This window comes from Rousettus aegyptiacus, unplaced genomic scaffold (assembly GCF_014176215.1).
Source record: "Rousettus aegyptiacus isolate mRouAeg1 unplaced genomic scaffold, mRouAeg1.p scaffold_m13_p_2, whole genome shotgun sequence".
NCBI classification, from domain to species: domain Eukaryota; kingdom Metazoa; phylum Chordata; class Mammalia; order Chiroptera; family Pteropodidae; genus Rousettus; species Rousettus aegyptiacus.
In genome coordinates, this window is record NW_023416295.1 from 28339799 (window position 1) to 28354933 (window position 15135).

Here is a 15135-nt window from a genome sequence, read left to right on the forward strand (position 1 = left end):
GGATCTCAGGCTGTGCATGCAGAAAGTGTCACCTTCAGCGGGACTTGGACTGTTAATTCCATGTGACAGATGCTTAAGAGACAGTGCCCTGTCTAGGTGCCACGTTAAAGAACAAAGAGATATGAGCAGAAGAAATAAAATAACTTATTGGTGAACGTGCCCATTTGTAGATCTATACGTCTTTGGTGTGAAAAGCACAGACAGATCTTTGAATTTGTCACTGATTTATAACTGATTGAAAAAATTCATGAAGTATTATACTACTGATTCTTAGATCTTCCTCTCATTTTTTTTAATGATGGTAACTACTTACGGAAACCTTACTTATGACAGGAACTCTGCTTAGTACTTAGTATGCACTGTCTCACTTAATCTCTCACTCATGTCACTACACAGAAGATCTTACAGAATAGCAAGCACTGTGGCTCAGAGTAAGTATATTGCTCAGAGTCTCAAGGCTAGTAAGAAGATAAACTTTTGTGGGTAAGAACTGGATTCAAAACCAGGACTTCGTGACCCCAAAACTCTTGCTCACAACTTCTATATGGTATCATTTTATGGGTTATACTGACCTGGAATTTTTTTTAACACAAAAAATGGTCAAAAAAAAATACACACACACACACACACACAGATATATATAGCTTTCATATACCTACTAGATATGTTTCTGTAATTAATAAAGTTTCTTTACTGTTTAAATATGGTTTTGCTAAAGAGGATTAGTAACCAGAAAAATAATAAGTTGTGCAGAACAAGAATAATAATTGGTCTGAAAGTAAAGAGGAGAGAATATAGAATTAATTTAGTACAGCAGAACTGAGAGGAAATGAGCATTTACTGTGTGCCGGGCATATGGTATGACAATATGTAGCTCATATTATAGATGAGCCAGATATATAATATTTACATTAATTTTTAATCATTAATGCTAAGTTCTCCCCAGTGAATGTTGAGCCAAAATTAATAGTCTTAAATGCTGATTTTGAAAAAAAGAAGAAGACTATTAGGGTATAGAACTAGGTTATTGAAAACTCTTTAAGATAAATATCTTAGCTACATGATATTTTTTACATAGTATATTTTTAAGATAACAGCATTTATTTATTCACTTATAAGTCTAACTGAATTATGCACAGGGGTTTCAACCCCATTGTTCTTATGATCTGTTAAATATAGTCCTCTCAGGACTTACAGTAGAAGAATGGTTACTTTTTTTGGATCAACTATTTTATATTCTGTTGTCATAGATGAGGGAAAATTAAATAAGTCAAAGTTATTCTGATACTAATTCAAAATAAATGCAGACAAAAAAATCATTTTGCTTGTATTCTCGTCTCCTGTTACCATGTGTCACCACTGAGGACCTGAAGCTCTGGGTGAGGCTCATTCCTCTGAGTCTTGTCATAGAGAGGTGGCAGCAGCCACCTGAGCAACTTCTGTTTTAACCTATCACCATGCTGGATCAGCTACCCTCTAGAGTTATCTTAATAATTTCTCGTTTTCTCTCTATAGAAAGACCACAAAATCTTGGCATATTATAAGTAATCCAGTTCACCCCATAATGATACAGTGAATTATGTACTTTTCTAAACTTAATCATTCAAGATCTCACTTCTTTCCCTGCAGGCAAAAACCATTATATTTTACACATGGCTCCCAGCTGGTTTTCATTGAAACCTTCAAAATCTATTTGAATACTTACTGTAAGGTTTAAGAAGAGCTGCTTTATCTTTCTTAGTCAACTTCTGTCATGGTACCATTTTGTCCTCGTGTTTCCAAAATTCTCAGTTTCGAAGGCAGAGATACAATGTGCCCATATTATGATTGTTCTTTGTCACTGGGCAAGGGGGTTTTGGGTTTTTTTCAAAGTCGATGTCTCTTTTAAATATACTTTTTTTCCTTTGTTGCTGTCTTCATGTTCGTTTATGTACATGTATGCCCTGTTTCAGCCCAAAGAGATTTCAGCAAATAAATAAGAAGGAACTTAGTAGACTTTTAACTTTCCATTTGTTTATGTCCTACTCATAACTTATTCATCGACACTTAATTGTTGGAGATAAGACTCATTAGAAATCTTTGTAAATAAATAGGTCCAATTATTATAGACACTCCATAACTATTTCATAAATGGATACTTCTTTTTTTATTCTTTTAACCCAAAGTTGATTATTTTAAATATAATTTCTTTTAGACATGCTAAGCACCTCTGATGAAGAGGGTAGCTAAATGCAAATTAACCATTCTCTCGAGGATAGATGTGCTAACACATCCTTCTGGTTGTTTTTATAATATTGCTGTTATTTCTAATACTCTGTTGAAAGTCCACTAATATATTACAAGCTGAGCTTTTCTTATTTAGCATGTCATGAAGCTATACAAATATATCTCTTCTCTCTAGTAACAGTAGCAGTTTCAAATTCCATATTCTTGGCTAAATAAGATGATGATTTTAGTTCATTGTGAGGTCTTTCCATCACCCTCGCAATAGAATGCCAAAGCCCTACATGCTCTGGCCCCGGCTACTTCTCAGGTGTCATTTCTCTCTAGCACAGGGCTGACCAACACTACTTTATGTGATGATAGAAATGTGCTATCTGTGCTGCCCAATATGTTACATAATATATGGTTGAAAGGTAACTAATGTGACTAAGGAACTGAGTTCTTTCCTTTTTCAGTTTTAATTAATTTAACTCTCAATGTAAATAGACACATGTGACTAGTAGCTGCTGTATTGGGTGGCACAGCTCTAACATGCTGCTTTCCTTGACGTTCTTCAAATATACTGAGTATAATCCTACCTCCCAGCCTTTTTGCTTGCTGTTTCCTTTTTGTCAAGAATGCTCTTCTTCTGAAGAAAGTGAGGGCTTGGTCCTCACTTCCTTCAGGTCTCTGATCAAATGCTGCCTCCTTAGGGAGACACCCTTGAGTCTTCATATCTAAAATAACTTCCCCTCCCCCCAATTTGCCTCCTTACCCATTGCTCTATTTTTGCTTATAGTTTTTATTACTACTTGATGTTTTATTTATGGTTTGTAACCTCTGCTCTAGAGACTGCTCATAAGAGGCAGAAGAACATGATGTTTAAGGGGTTTAAAGGCAGGCAGATATGTTTCAGAATCCCAGTTCTGCTACTTACAAGCTATGCGGCCTTAAAAGAATTACCTACACTCTCCAAACTCCAGTTTCCTCATCATAAAATGAGGTAAAAATATCTACCTCCAGGATTATTGTGAAAATAAAATGAAATTAAAGTATATTGATAGCATTTAGGTTAGTTTTTGGCTCATAATAAGCTTTACCATGAATACTAACACATTATTATGTTATTATTATTATTATTAGAGCCACTTAGAAATTTCAGCACTATGAACCCTCATTGTTATATTGAAAAATAAACATTAGAAGCTATGAAAAAGGAAGAGTTTTTAAAATAAACCTTTTAAAATTTTCCATAGAAATTATCAAAAATGAATTGTTCACTAGATTAAGTTCAATTGTGATGGAGAAAAATCCAAACCAAAATAAAGCTAGGATGAATTATCACACTTCAGTTTGCAGAGGTCAAGAGTAAAGGAATGGATGATTATCTTTACAAAATAATACATTTATTATTTAGAAAAAGTACATGAAAAACGATGGACCTTAGGAATAGAAAAGGTCAACTACTGGGCTCATTTTGAAAAAGGGGAAAAGAATGAGGCTGGAAAGTCTGTGGACTTGGGCTGTTTTATATAAATATCTGTGAGAAGATACTTCGTTAAACCTAACTTGAAAATCCCAGAAAACAATAATCTGAGTGTGTGAAGAACTTGTTAGGAAAGAGCATATCTCTATTCAATTAGCAGGCTATTCTCTGCCTTGATGAAGTAATTCAAAAATTTTGTAATTAAAAAAATAACAATCAGCTAAAATATATCCCTGAATAGTCAAATGAGCTGAGGACTTAACAGCTTATAGGTCCATCCAGCAGGAATCAATGGCATGGCCTCACTCTTGAGTTACTTGGGGCTCTTGCTTGGACAGAAACCAGACTCGATTTACTCTAATTAAATAATGAGGAATTTTGAACATCTCGGAGAAATTTAGGTAGAAAAAAATGTAATTCAGGTAAGTGGGAGTTCAGAAACCTGTCCTATGAATAAGAGGCTAAAAGAGTTGATATTATTTAGTTGAGATATGAGAAAGTGAAGAAAAATTCCTGCCATTGAGATGAGAAGACTTTAAGAGAGGGTTTGGATTGGTCTCCCTGTTTCGGAAAGACCATCCTGTAAGCATTGGGCTGCACTCTACGTGTTTTCAGAGTACTTAGACCCCCACACAATGTTAAGGATTCTATGATGGTAGTAATAATAAGTTATTGTAGTTGGCTAGTGAGGAAATTTATGCAGTATTTTTACAAAAAAAAAAAAAAATTCCAGAGACAATAAACAACTCTCTGCCTGGAGTAATTAGAACATTTAGGGGGAATGAAGATGGTTGGAATAGATAATTTGGCGAATCTTTTCATCTTAGGTTTATGCATATTGTGGTTGAAAGATATAGCCAAAGAAAAGTGTCAGTGTAATGGAAAAACCTTAGGCACGCCCTTTCGGTGTCTTGTAAGAAGATTTCTCCTTAGAGCTGCTCATTTCGTCATTCTCTATTTTGACTGCTCTTTCCTTATCTGCTCAAAGATGCTGAAAATATCATTTAACTTTCTTCATGCAAATGTTGCCATGCTGCCCCACTCACCACAGAGTATTGTCTATCCAGAAACAAGATATTTTACTTTGTGGGTCATTTCCATTGCCGTTACTTCTCTGAGAAACGTCTTCCTCTTCTATGATGGGGTGTCATTTTTCTTTGGAATAACCTGCTTTCTCAGACTGACAGCTTCCTGTGTTTTTAATTTCCAATTTAAAGGGGTTTCCTGAGATGCTCCACATTTCCAGATTGTTCTTGATCCAAATAGCACCCTCATGAGGAACTGTAAGAATTAAAAAAGTTAATCCATACAAAGTTCTTAGAACTGCCTGGTGCAGAGTGAGCGTTCAGTAAGTGATTGCTATTATTGCTGTTACTTTCATACGTGGCTCCCCACGTTACTACTGCTAGATTCTGAAGAAGGAGGGGAGGCGACGGCCAGTTGGTTGGGCTTAAAGAGAAGAACAAATCCTATCATGCAGAAAAATTATAGTAACTTCAAAGTATAATTCTGGAAAATCTCTTTAAATCTAACCAACACACAATGGAAAACCCCTAAAGAACCAATCTAATTATTTAATTAAATGGAACCATTATGCTGACTTTTACTACAGAAGGCAAGCATAATTTAGAAAATAGGGCATTTTAATTCTCTTTTGTTTTCCAATTAACACAATTGCTCTAATAGGGGTACTCGTGCTTGAGTATATGATCTTCAAGTATGTATTTCATATGTAATTTCAGTCTCTCTTTTTTTTCTCTCTCTCACTTTTACTAAAAAAAAAAAAAAAAAATCCTCACCTGTTGACACAGAGGTTCATTCATTACAATGCTCAGGGTGCCCAGGGTTTGACCTCAAAGCAAAAATCTTTCTCCCACCAAAGCCGCCATGAGCAGTGCAGGCGCCCCCTGCAACTCTACTTTTCCTGCCGGCTATAATTAGGATGTTGAAGTAATGGAGCTCTCACTTTTTTGCTGATGCCAGCTTACCATGGCAGACCACACGAGTTTACCCCTAGTCGAAAGTGATAAAGAAAATGCCAAGAACATTCATTTTAATTGGTCAACATCACATGGACTTCAGTGCCACTGTTTTATGGTCCTGTTTCAGATTTCTTTCAGCTACCAGCTGTCAGCTTGTTATGGTAGATATTCTTATCTGCATTTGATTATCCTTTTTATTATTATTTTATTACTAGATTATTAATTATTATTTGAAAAGTTTCATCCTCATATTTATCTTACTTAGGTGACAATTTCATCTGCCCTAATATTTATTAAATTCTATATAAAAGATGGACATTTTCACATTGGTGAAAAATTAGTTTTTCATTAAATGGTCCCTAAGACTGGGATAGATGGCAGATATATTTTTTTTCTTGAGGGCTTGCTTTGAGGTTTTATAGCTAAAAGTAGAAAATGTGTCATTTAGGTCATGTGTGGTGGTGATCATGATGGTGGTAGGGATGGCGGGACCAGAGATTATTTACTATAACTAGATATATTTTTTTCTGTCCTGATTGGGCTGATTTATCCCTGAACTATGGAAAATGTTTGTTACTCTCACACGATAGGAGAGAATGGTAGAGGATAAATGCGTTTTTTAAAAAGTGAACACACTATTCTTAAAGGTCTTGAGATGATCCTGGAAGTTAGGCACAATCTGAATAGAAGAAATGTGGTCTTTGCCTTGGAGTTGACGTAACACTTGTTAGTAGCATCCATCATGTTCGCCTTTTAGTTACATAATATCGCTGCTGCTGTTGTGAAGTGTGAGCTGAGCTTCCTCCTCGGGGTCCATACTCCCTCTCACTCCTCCATGAAGTCCTTCTCACATAGCCCCATGATGAGAGCACAGGCAAGTTGTCCTGATACTCTCCTCTGGGCTGCTTTTTTTTTTCATTTGTGAGATTGAAGAAATTCATAAACAAATATTAAAATGGAAAATTATTTCATGCACAGAGATGGCGTTGAAGAAGCAATTATGAAGTTTAAGAATAAGTTTGTCCATAATTGCATTTCTGGGTATTTATCCAAAAAAAACCAAAACAATAATTTGTAAAGATCTATGCACCCAATATTCATGGTAGCACAATTTACCATAGCCAAGATATGGAAGCAACCTAAATGCCCATCAACAGATGATTGGGTAAAGAAATTATGGTTCGTATATGCGATGGAATATTACTCAGCCATTAAAAAAATGAAATCCTACCATTTGCAGTGACATGGATGGACCTAGAGGTTATTATGCTGAGTGAAATAAGTCAGATGGAGATAGAAAAATACCATATGATTTCACTTATATGCGGAATCCGAAGAACAAAAAGAAAAAACTAATCAAAAACAGACTCACGAATATAGTGGACAATTTGGTGACAGACAGAGGGGAGGGGTTTAGGAGGCTGGGAGAATGGGGTGAAGGGTTAAAGAAGTACAAATTAGTGTTGATAGTTGATCATGGGAATGGGGAGCACGGCATAAGTAATGCAGTTAACATTAATATGATGGCTAGGTGGAGGGCCAGCAGAGGGAGGGAGCAATTGGGATCATTTTATGAACTATATAGATGTCTAACCAATATACTATGTACTTGAAACTAATTTAGATAAATAAATTCAAAAAAATAAATACAATTAAAAAAAATAAGCTTGTCCAACCAGAGATTTTTTTTTTTAAAGTGGGGGACAGGTAGAGATAAAAGAGACATTTAAATTAATTACAGCAACTAGAAAACCTTGATGTTAAGGATAAAATAATAGAAATTAGGAAGTATATGCAAACACGATTAATAGGTTATAGTGATATTGAGAAAGTCAATCTATAAGTGTAAAATTTAAAATTCATAATTTAAGAAAAGTTTTACCTTTCAATTAATTGGGAAGTTTTTATATTAAAGAACAGCATTAAAGATCAAAATCAGAAATAAAAGAAAATAAAGAGAAGTTCCTAATTTTATGAAGGACCAATTTTCTCACTCAAATACCAAGTATTCCTCTATTACACTCTGAGTAATTATGAGGCCGATGATAACAGTGACTGTCATTTATTGGATGTTTTTCCTAAGCCAGAGGTGGACAAACTATAGCCCCATGGGCCAAGTCCAGGCTGACACCTCCTTCTGTAAATAAAGTTTTATTGCAACATAGCCATGTTCATTTGTTTATATATTATCCATGGCTGCTTTCACGCTACAAAGATAGACTTGAGTCATGCAACACGGACTGCTTGCCCTGCAAAGCCTAAAATATTTACTATCTAGCCCTTTATTGAAAAAGTTCGTTAACCTCTGATTTATGTTAAGCGCTGTTTTTTACACACATTATGTCATCAATTACTTACAACATCCCTAGGAAATTAATATAGATGAAATTGAAGCTTAAAGATGTTGAGTGTCTTGCACAAGGACACCCAACTAAGTAGGAGAATCTGGACTTGACCCCATGAGTTTTAATTGGAGAGCCTGAGCTTTCCCTCTGCGTCCAATTTCTTTGTCATTAGCTTTTAGGAAGATGACAGGCATATCATGCTGGTTAACAGCAAGAAGATTCTGCAGCCAGATTGCTTGAATTCAAATGACCTCGGGCAACAAATGACTACCTTCTTTGTGCCTCAGAATATAAATATTAGCAAATATTACTATTATTAACCTTTTGTTTTATAGATGAGATTTTAAGTCTCCAGTGATGTTTTTAAGTTTTCTGAAGACCTAAGTTTACAAACAAGCACAGCCTTATTCCAGTGCTGGATATTTCAGAGGGATGATGGCTTTGGAAAGGTAAAATCGTGAGTCAAATATTAATTTTTTTTATAATTTTAATTATCAGGTCCTTCATAGACAGCAATCTCAGCCAACCAAGGAGAGTTCCCCTCCCAGAGAAGAAGCACCTCCCCCACCTCCTCCAACTGAAGACAGCTGTGCCAAAAAGCCCCGGTCTCGCACGAAGATCTCCTTGGAAGCCCTGGGCATCCTCCAAAGTTTTATTCATGATGTGGGGCTGTACCCCGATCAGGAAGCTATTCACACTCTTTCTGCCCAGCTGGATCTCCCCAAACACACCATCATCAAGTTCTTCCAAAACCAGCGGTACCATGTGAAGCATCATGGGAAGCTCAAAGAGCACCTGGGCTCTGCAGTGGATGTGGCTGAGTATAAGGACGAGGAGCTGCTGACGGAGTCCGAGGAGAATGACAGCGAGGAAGGCTCGGAGGAGATGTACAAAGTGGAGGCCGAGGAGGAAAGTGGGGAAAAAAGCAAGGCTGCGCCTGCTGAAATTGACCAGAGATAATGTGAACTCCTAACAGGCAAAGCAATACATCAGTCCAAGGATTTTCTGTTTTAGTTTCTTAAAAAAAAATTTTTTTTTTTTGCTTTATTTTATTTTTGTCCTTTTTTTTGGGTCTGTTATGTTTTTCTTACCTTTTTTGACATTTCTTTGTGGCACAGGATACACCTGTAGACTGAATAAGTTCAGTATTTCAGAATCAGACATCGCCTTGGCAAAGACACTAAAGTGTTACACTTTTACAATTGACTGGATCATAGTAATTATAATCACAGGAGACTCTGCCTTCATTATTCTTGCACTTATGGAAGAGACATCAGGCAAGTTCCAGGATGAAAAAGACCTATGAAATAAACGAAGGAAGCTATGAGTGTGTGTGTATATGTATATGTATATATCTATATATTTACATATATATATTAAAATTGCATGGGACAGAGAACTTTACAATCCGAAAGAATAGACTGTGAAATGAGTTCTTAAAGAAGAGACTTGTTTATGTATTAAAAAAAACCACTTCACAGTGAGTTGCTTTGGCTTTTTGATAAACTGTGGCCTGCTCTCAGGGTGGGGTGACTATTTTTGAATTCCTATTTATTTTCTGTGTTTGTCCCTGATTTTTTTTTTTTTTTAAATTCTATAGCTTCCTATCTGGCAGCTTGATGGGTAATTTTTGAGGTATGTATTTAACAAAATAAATCAACACTGCCAAAAAAAAAAAAAAGAAGAAGAAGAAGAAGAAGAAGAAGAAGAAGAAAATAAAGTGAAAAAAAAATCAGGGCACCTTAAATGATATAAGTCAAATTACTCTTAAAGACGCAATGCACACTTAAAATGACTCGATATGTTCCGTTATTCAACTTGTCATTACTGTAGTGAACAGATGTATTTCTGTGGAATTCCAAATGAGTGAAACTGAAATTCAGTACAGAGAAAACTTGTACATTAGTGCAGTCTTGAGAAAATGACATTTCGACGTTGGACATACGGAATTCATAGTATGAGCCACATTTTGTTGTGAAATTTATTTACCTGCTCGTGGCTTCAAATCTTAAAATTTTAATAAGCCTGCTCATTTAGAAGTTCTTTGTTGTTGCTGTTTTTTTTTTTTTAATAGAAAATAGTTCAATGTAATGTTAAGTTAGAAAAGAAGTTGCTGCCCAGTTAAAGGGGCTCCCTCTCAAATAAATCTCCATCCTTCTGTCTCCCAAAAGATGTTTCTCATTTCTGTTTCACTTTGGGCTTCTGCTTCTTCATACACATTCCATCCACTTAACCAAACATTTGTAGTCCCTGCTCTCACAAGCTTATCCCTTCTCTGGTATGGCAGCCCCAGCAAGAACCTGTTTTTGAATCATTGTGCAGTTCCAGGCAATAGAGTAAGTGAAGCAATTGCAGTGGAATCACCTACTCGTCACCAATAGAAACGTTTTCCCAGTTACTTATATAGCAGTTACCTTATGTAAAGCAGAACTAATGCTGACTGGCTGTTTAGTGGAACGAGCGTTAAAGTTGCAATCTACTATAGTTCACTCAACCTCTTTTAGCTTCCTATTAGAAACACCAGCAGCATTACTTTTCACTTCTACTTACAGTCATTGCAAGAGGAGACCTCACCTTCAGGACTGGCCTGGTGAACCTAATCCATGCTTCAACGTGGCCATCAAACAGTCCCACACGGTTGGATTTTTTTTTTTTTTTTTTGAGTTGTGCTATCATGCAACCTTGTCAAAGACCTCATGCAATATCACTTTGAAAGTTATTTTCTGTTTACTACACAAACATTGTAATATAACTGTTAATACTATTTATATATTTGAAAGGTATAAAAGGTAGGAGTTAAAAAAAAAAAACCTCTATGTGTAGATATTAACTCAGAACTTACAATATACAGGGAGAAGACATGTTGCAATACAAGCTAATTCTAGCTGCTCAGTAACCTCTGGAGTTTTTAAAGGGACATTTTCCTGTACTTTTTCAAATAATGATGTTTAAAAAATTATCCTGACACAAGCATCATATACCTTTGCAAAAGGATGGTTGTTTGCAGTTAAGGCCTGGGCCCAGCCTTCCTATTTCTGTAGTATGCTGCAGCTTTAGTCAGAAAGTCCGTGGTTGCTGCTTCCTGATCTCCGAGTTACTCTTTCCAAATTGTCTTCTTACACTGTTGCTGAAGGTCACTCTGTACACGTAATGGAAACCGATCTTGCCAAGCTCTTACAAGGTGGTTCATCTATCGATGGCATCCGCATTTGGTATCTTTTACACTTCAACCAAAAATTTATTAGGTATTTTTCAATGCTAAGTCTTGCCTTTTATTTTTTAATTTCACTGCCAAGTTTGCAGTGGTTCTAAGTGAATCTGTGGGCATTTTAGCCTGTGGTCTTGCCAGATCTTTGCGAATTACAATGCATATATGTCTATTTATTCAATATCTGTCATATAATATCTATTTGGAAGAAGAAACTTTCTCTTGTAGTGCCTCTTGACAAAGCACAATTTCCCGCCTTTTTTTTGTGTGTGTGTGAAATGAAAAACAAATTGTGTTTTATTGCGGTATCAACAATGTGAATAAGGATTAACATATTGTAAATGTTCTTTTTTCCATGTAAATCAACTATCTTTGTTATCACTAAGTGATAATTAATTTTTAACTTATGTGCATTGTTAGGCTGTTAGAATTTTTTGGTTGTTAAAATAAAACGCATTCAATAAATATGATGTTGTTCGTCAAGTATTTTACTGGGCATTGCCTTTTTTCCCATTTCGCTTTTCATGTAGAGTGAGACCTGGTGAGTGTAAGGATAATCGTTTCCTTATTTTAGAAATAAGACAGGAGTACTTCATATCAGAGATGTTGGAATCCTGTATGATGTATGGATTTAATTGTACATGTGAATGTATGTGCATCTCTGTGTGTTTTTAAATGAATACATGCTCACATCCTGGTGCTGGCAACCATGAGAGTCATTTATCCAAATGTTTTGTCGTATACAAACAAAACTCAAATGTATAAAGATATATTTATGGGCTTGCTTCTTTATTTTTCTAGTGAGTATTTTCTGTTTATAATTAAAAAACCACAAATGACTGCGTGTCAGGAAACTTTTGGAGCACATATGCCCATGGTTAATGGACATAATAAAAGTCCTTTATATTTAGAGCCGGGGTACCATAATGTGTGCATAGAGGGATGCCGAAAGGATTAATGTATCTGAGAAATGTGTGAAAACGACTTTTTAGAAAGTGCTTACAATGGAAAAAATTGCTCAAAAGACTGAAGTTAATAAGAAAGGAGCAAGTGCTTAACTTCAAAATTAGCAAAAAGAAGATCAATTAAAAAGTGATTTTGTTTTTCTTTTTTCTTTTCTTTTTTTGCATTTGGTTGGTATACACATGTAATTTTTCTTTCCTTTCTTCCTCAGTTTCACTTGCCTTTTTTCCCCCATGCACCATGTAGCTGTGTTTTAAAGACAGTTTGAGGAAATAGTCTTTGCAGAAAAGGAGACAGCCCAAAGCACAGAGTGCTGAAGGCTTTTAAAGAAAAATTAGAGTCTCAATACAGGGTGAAACATGTTACTTATGCAAATGTATATGAAATCTGTGTTTGAGATGAAGACATGGAATGAAAGCATGTGTGGGATAATCTGACATTTAGCACAAATAGCTTCCACATGCATGAGGTTGTGTTTTTAGGGGTCAAACTTCATCAGCCGTGACAAACTCAAAAGTGAAAGACCCCGCTCACAGATGGGTTGGCTTCTGCCCAGGAGGTGGTCTCCATGCTACCAACTTCTGTCTTCAAGACAACAAAGTAAGAGACTTCTTGACTGTACATTAAGTCATATTATGGCATAACAGAGCCATTACTCCATAGTTTGGGTTTATGTCTTTTTTTTTCCTCCTTAGAGGAGATATCTTCTTTATACTGTTATTTCCCTTTCCTAAGAGTTTTAAACAAAGATTTAAATATTCTGACTTTTTTTTCTAAAGAACAATCATGACATAATCAGACAGTAAATATTTATTAAACATTACTCTATGCCAGACAATTTGCTAAGAACTGAAGTGATAAGGAAAACTACATGATTTGATGCTCTCCTCTCAAGGAGTTTACAACTTGTTGGAAAGGTATATTATAAATTCAGGAAAAGTGAAATAACCATACAGAGGTTGTTTCCAGTGATTTATTTGTTTAGTGAGTAGTGTGAACATGTGTTATGAATTTAGAGAAGGAAGTGATAAATTACTTGTGAGCTTGAATGGTCTTGAGAGGTGGATCACTTAGGATTGGTTGCATACAATAGAAAAAGATACAACTTAATAATGACCTAGACAAAGTAAGAGTTTAAAATTTTTTACATAAAAGAAATTATTGAGGTAGGCTGGGTACATGAAGTTGGCAGGGACTCACACTCTTTCCAGCTCCTAGATGCACCTTTCCTTGTTTTTTGTATCCCCCCCTTCCTTGGTCCGAGGTGATTGCTAGAGCTCTTGCCATCACACCCACCTTCCAGACATCGGGATTGAAGGTGGAGTAAAGAATGGTGGACCACCTATCTTTTATGGAGATTCTTTCAAACCCTATACCTGAGTGCAAGGGAGACTAGTAAATGTTTCTAGCTGTTCCATTAATTCCAGAGAGAAAGAGAAAGTGGATGTTTGGTAGGCTACAAAGAGCCTCTGCCAGAGAAGTTATCAAGGAGGTTGAAAATAATAGATGGGAAGAGGATCAGTGAAAAGTCCTGCTGCTTATCCTCCTACCTTGTACCTCTTCCTCCTATCCGCCCTGAATTCTTTTCCTGGCTAACATTAAAGATCAGTCTAAGTATCACTTCTTCCAGGAAGCCCTTTCTGATCTGCTTCTGCCAATGTGGCTATAAATCCTTCTGTGCTCACATAATTCCCAGGATATTTACCGTCACAGAGGTGTCACAGGAATTGTGACATATTGTGGTTGCTACGGTTGCTCAATGGGAAAGTGTAAAGCCTTTCTTTGCATTTGTCCATGCGGAGGACAAAGGTGGGCAGGTAGAGGTGACACCAGCTCTGTGGAGATAGGTGTGATGGTATTTCCTCCAGATGAGCATGTGCAGGACTGGCATATTCAGTCAGGGGCAGAAATGAAGAGTGAAAGGTACAAGGATTTAGAACTCTGCCAACTCAGTATTGCTAGGATATAGTAGAGCCAAGTCTGCAAGACTCCAACGTTTGCATCTTCTCCCAACATCATGCCAGCTCACTTTTTATGTCATAGAATGTTCTAGAAAGGCCGTAGGAACGGAATATCAATTTATTGTCCAACATTCTTTATATGAGATGACCTTTTGACTTTTCTTAATATACTTTTTCATAATCCTGTCTGAGTATGACATTTCTGATGGAGTTTTGCTCTGCTAGTAAAACTATTCCAGAAGAATCTAGAAGTAGCTTTTTGGTGACATTTTAAAAGGTTTAAAGTGTTACCTTCACATATGGAGAAATAATTACAAAACTATTCTATTAGCACTTTAATAAATATTGCAGAGCAATGATTAATTAAAGAGTGAACTATAATTTATTCACTATCCATTATTAACAAGCATAATCCCATTTTAACAAAAAACAGCACAGACTAAGGGAGTCTCAGGAGGCTCAGAAGCAACTTTGGACTGTGCAGTCCTAGGAAGCCTCCTCCACCGGGAGAAAAGGAAAGAAAGAAAAGGTAAGGGCAAAATTTTTTATAGCTTTAATCTGTCTCAAGTCAAGAGTAAGGAGGCAGTGGACTATCCCAGTATCTATTATCAGGTTTGCAGTTTAAACTATTTTTCAGACCCCCAATTTTCTCAACCATAAAATGGGCATTAATAATTCATATATCTTAGAATTGTTGTTATGGTTAAATAAAGTAACTAGGTAGAAGCATCTAGAATAATTCTTCCTTTCTTCCAAGAGAGGAAGAGAAGCAGGATATAATAAAATGTTATAAATGACTTAATGTAGTTCAGATGAGTTTTAAAGTAGGATTAAGTCTGATGTTTCTAAAAGTTGTTTTACATGATTTAAAGCATTTGCGCCTAAAGGGCTATTATGCTACAGTTTCTGCTCTCAGTATGTTTTGCTGATTCTTTCTTTTCTTTCCAGCATCTTAGTGCTCAGGGTGCTGCACAGGTTCCTTCTTTGC

At 36.0% G+C, this 15135-nt stretch overlaps 1 protein-coding gene across 3 annotated transcripts in view; it reads left to right on the plus strand.

The window, feature by feature from the left end:
- The window catches only part of SATB2 (SATB homeobox 2), a 177489-nt gene extending 165783 nt beyond the window's left edge, over positions 1-11706 (plus strand). For all 3 annotated transcript variants that reach the window (XM_016131054.2, XM_016131052.2, XM_016131051.2), the window contains exon 11: positions 8514-11706. In XM_016131054.2, coding sequence (XP_015986540.1) covers positions 8514-8975 — 462 coding nt within the window. In that variant the 3' untranslated portion in view covers positions 8976-11706. The remainder of the gene's footprint in view (positions 1-8513) is intronic.
- The last annotated feature ends 3429 nt before the right edge of the window (positions 11707-15135 follow it).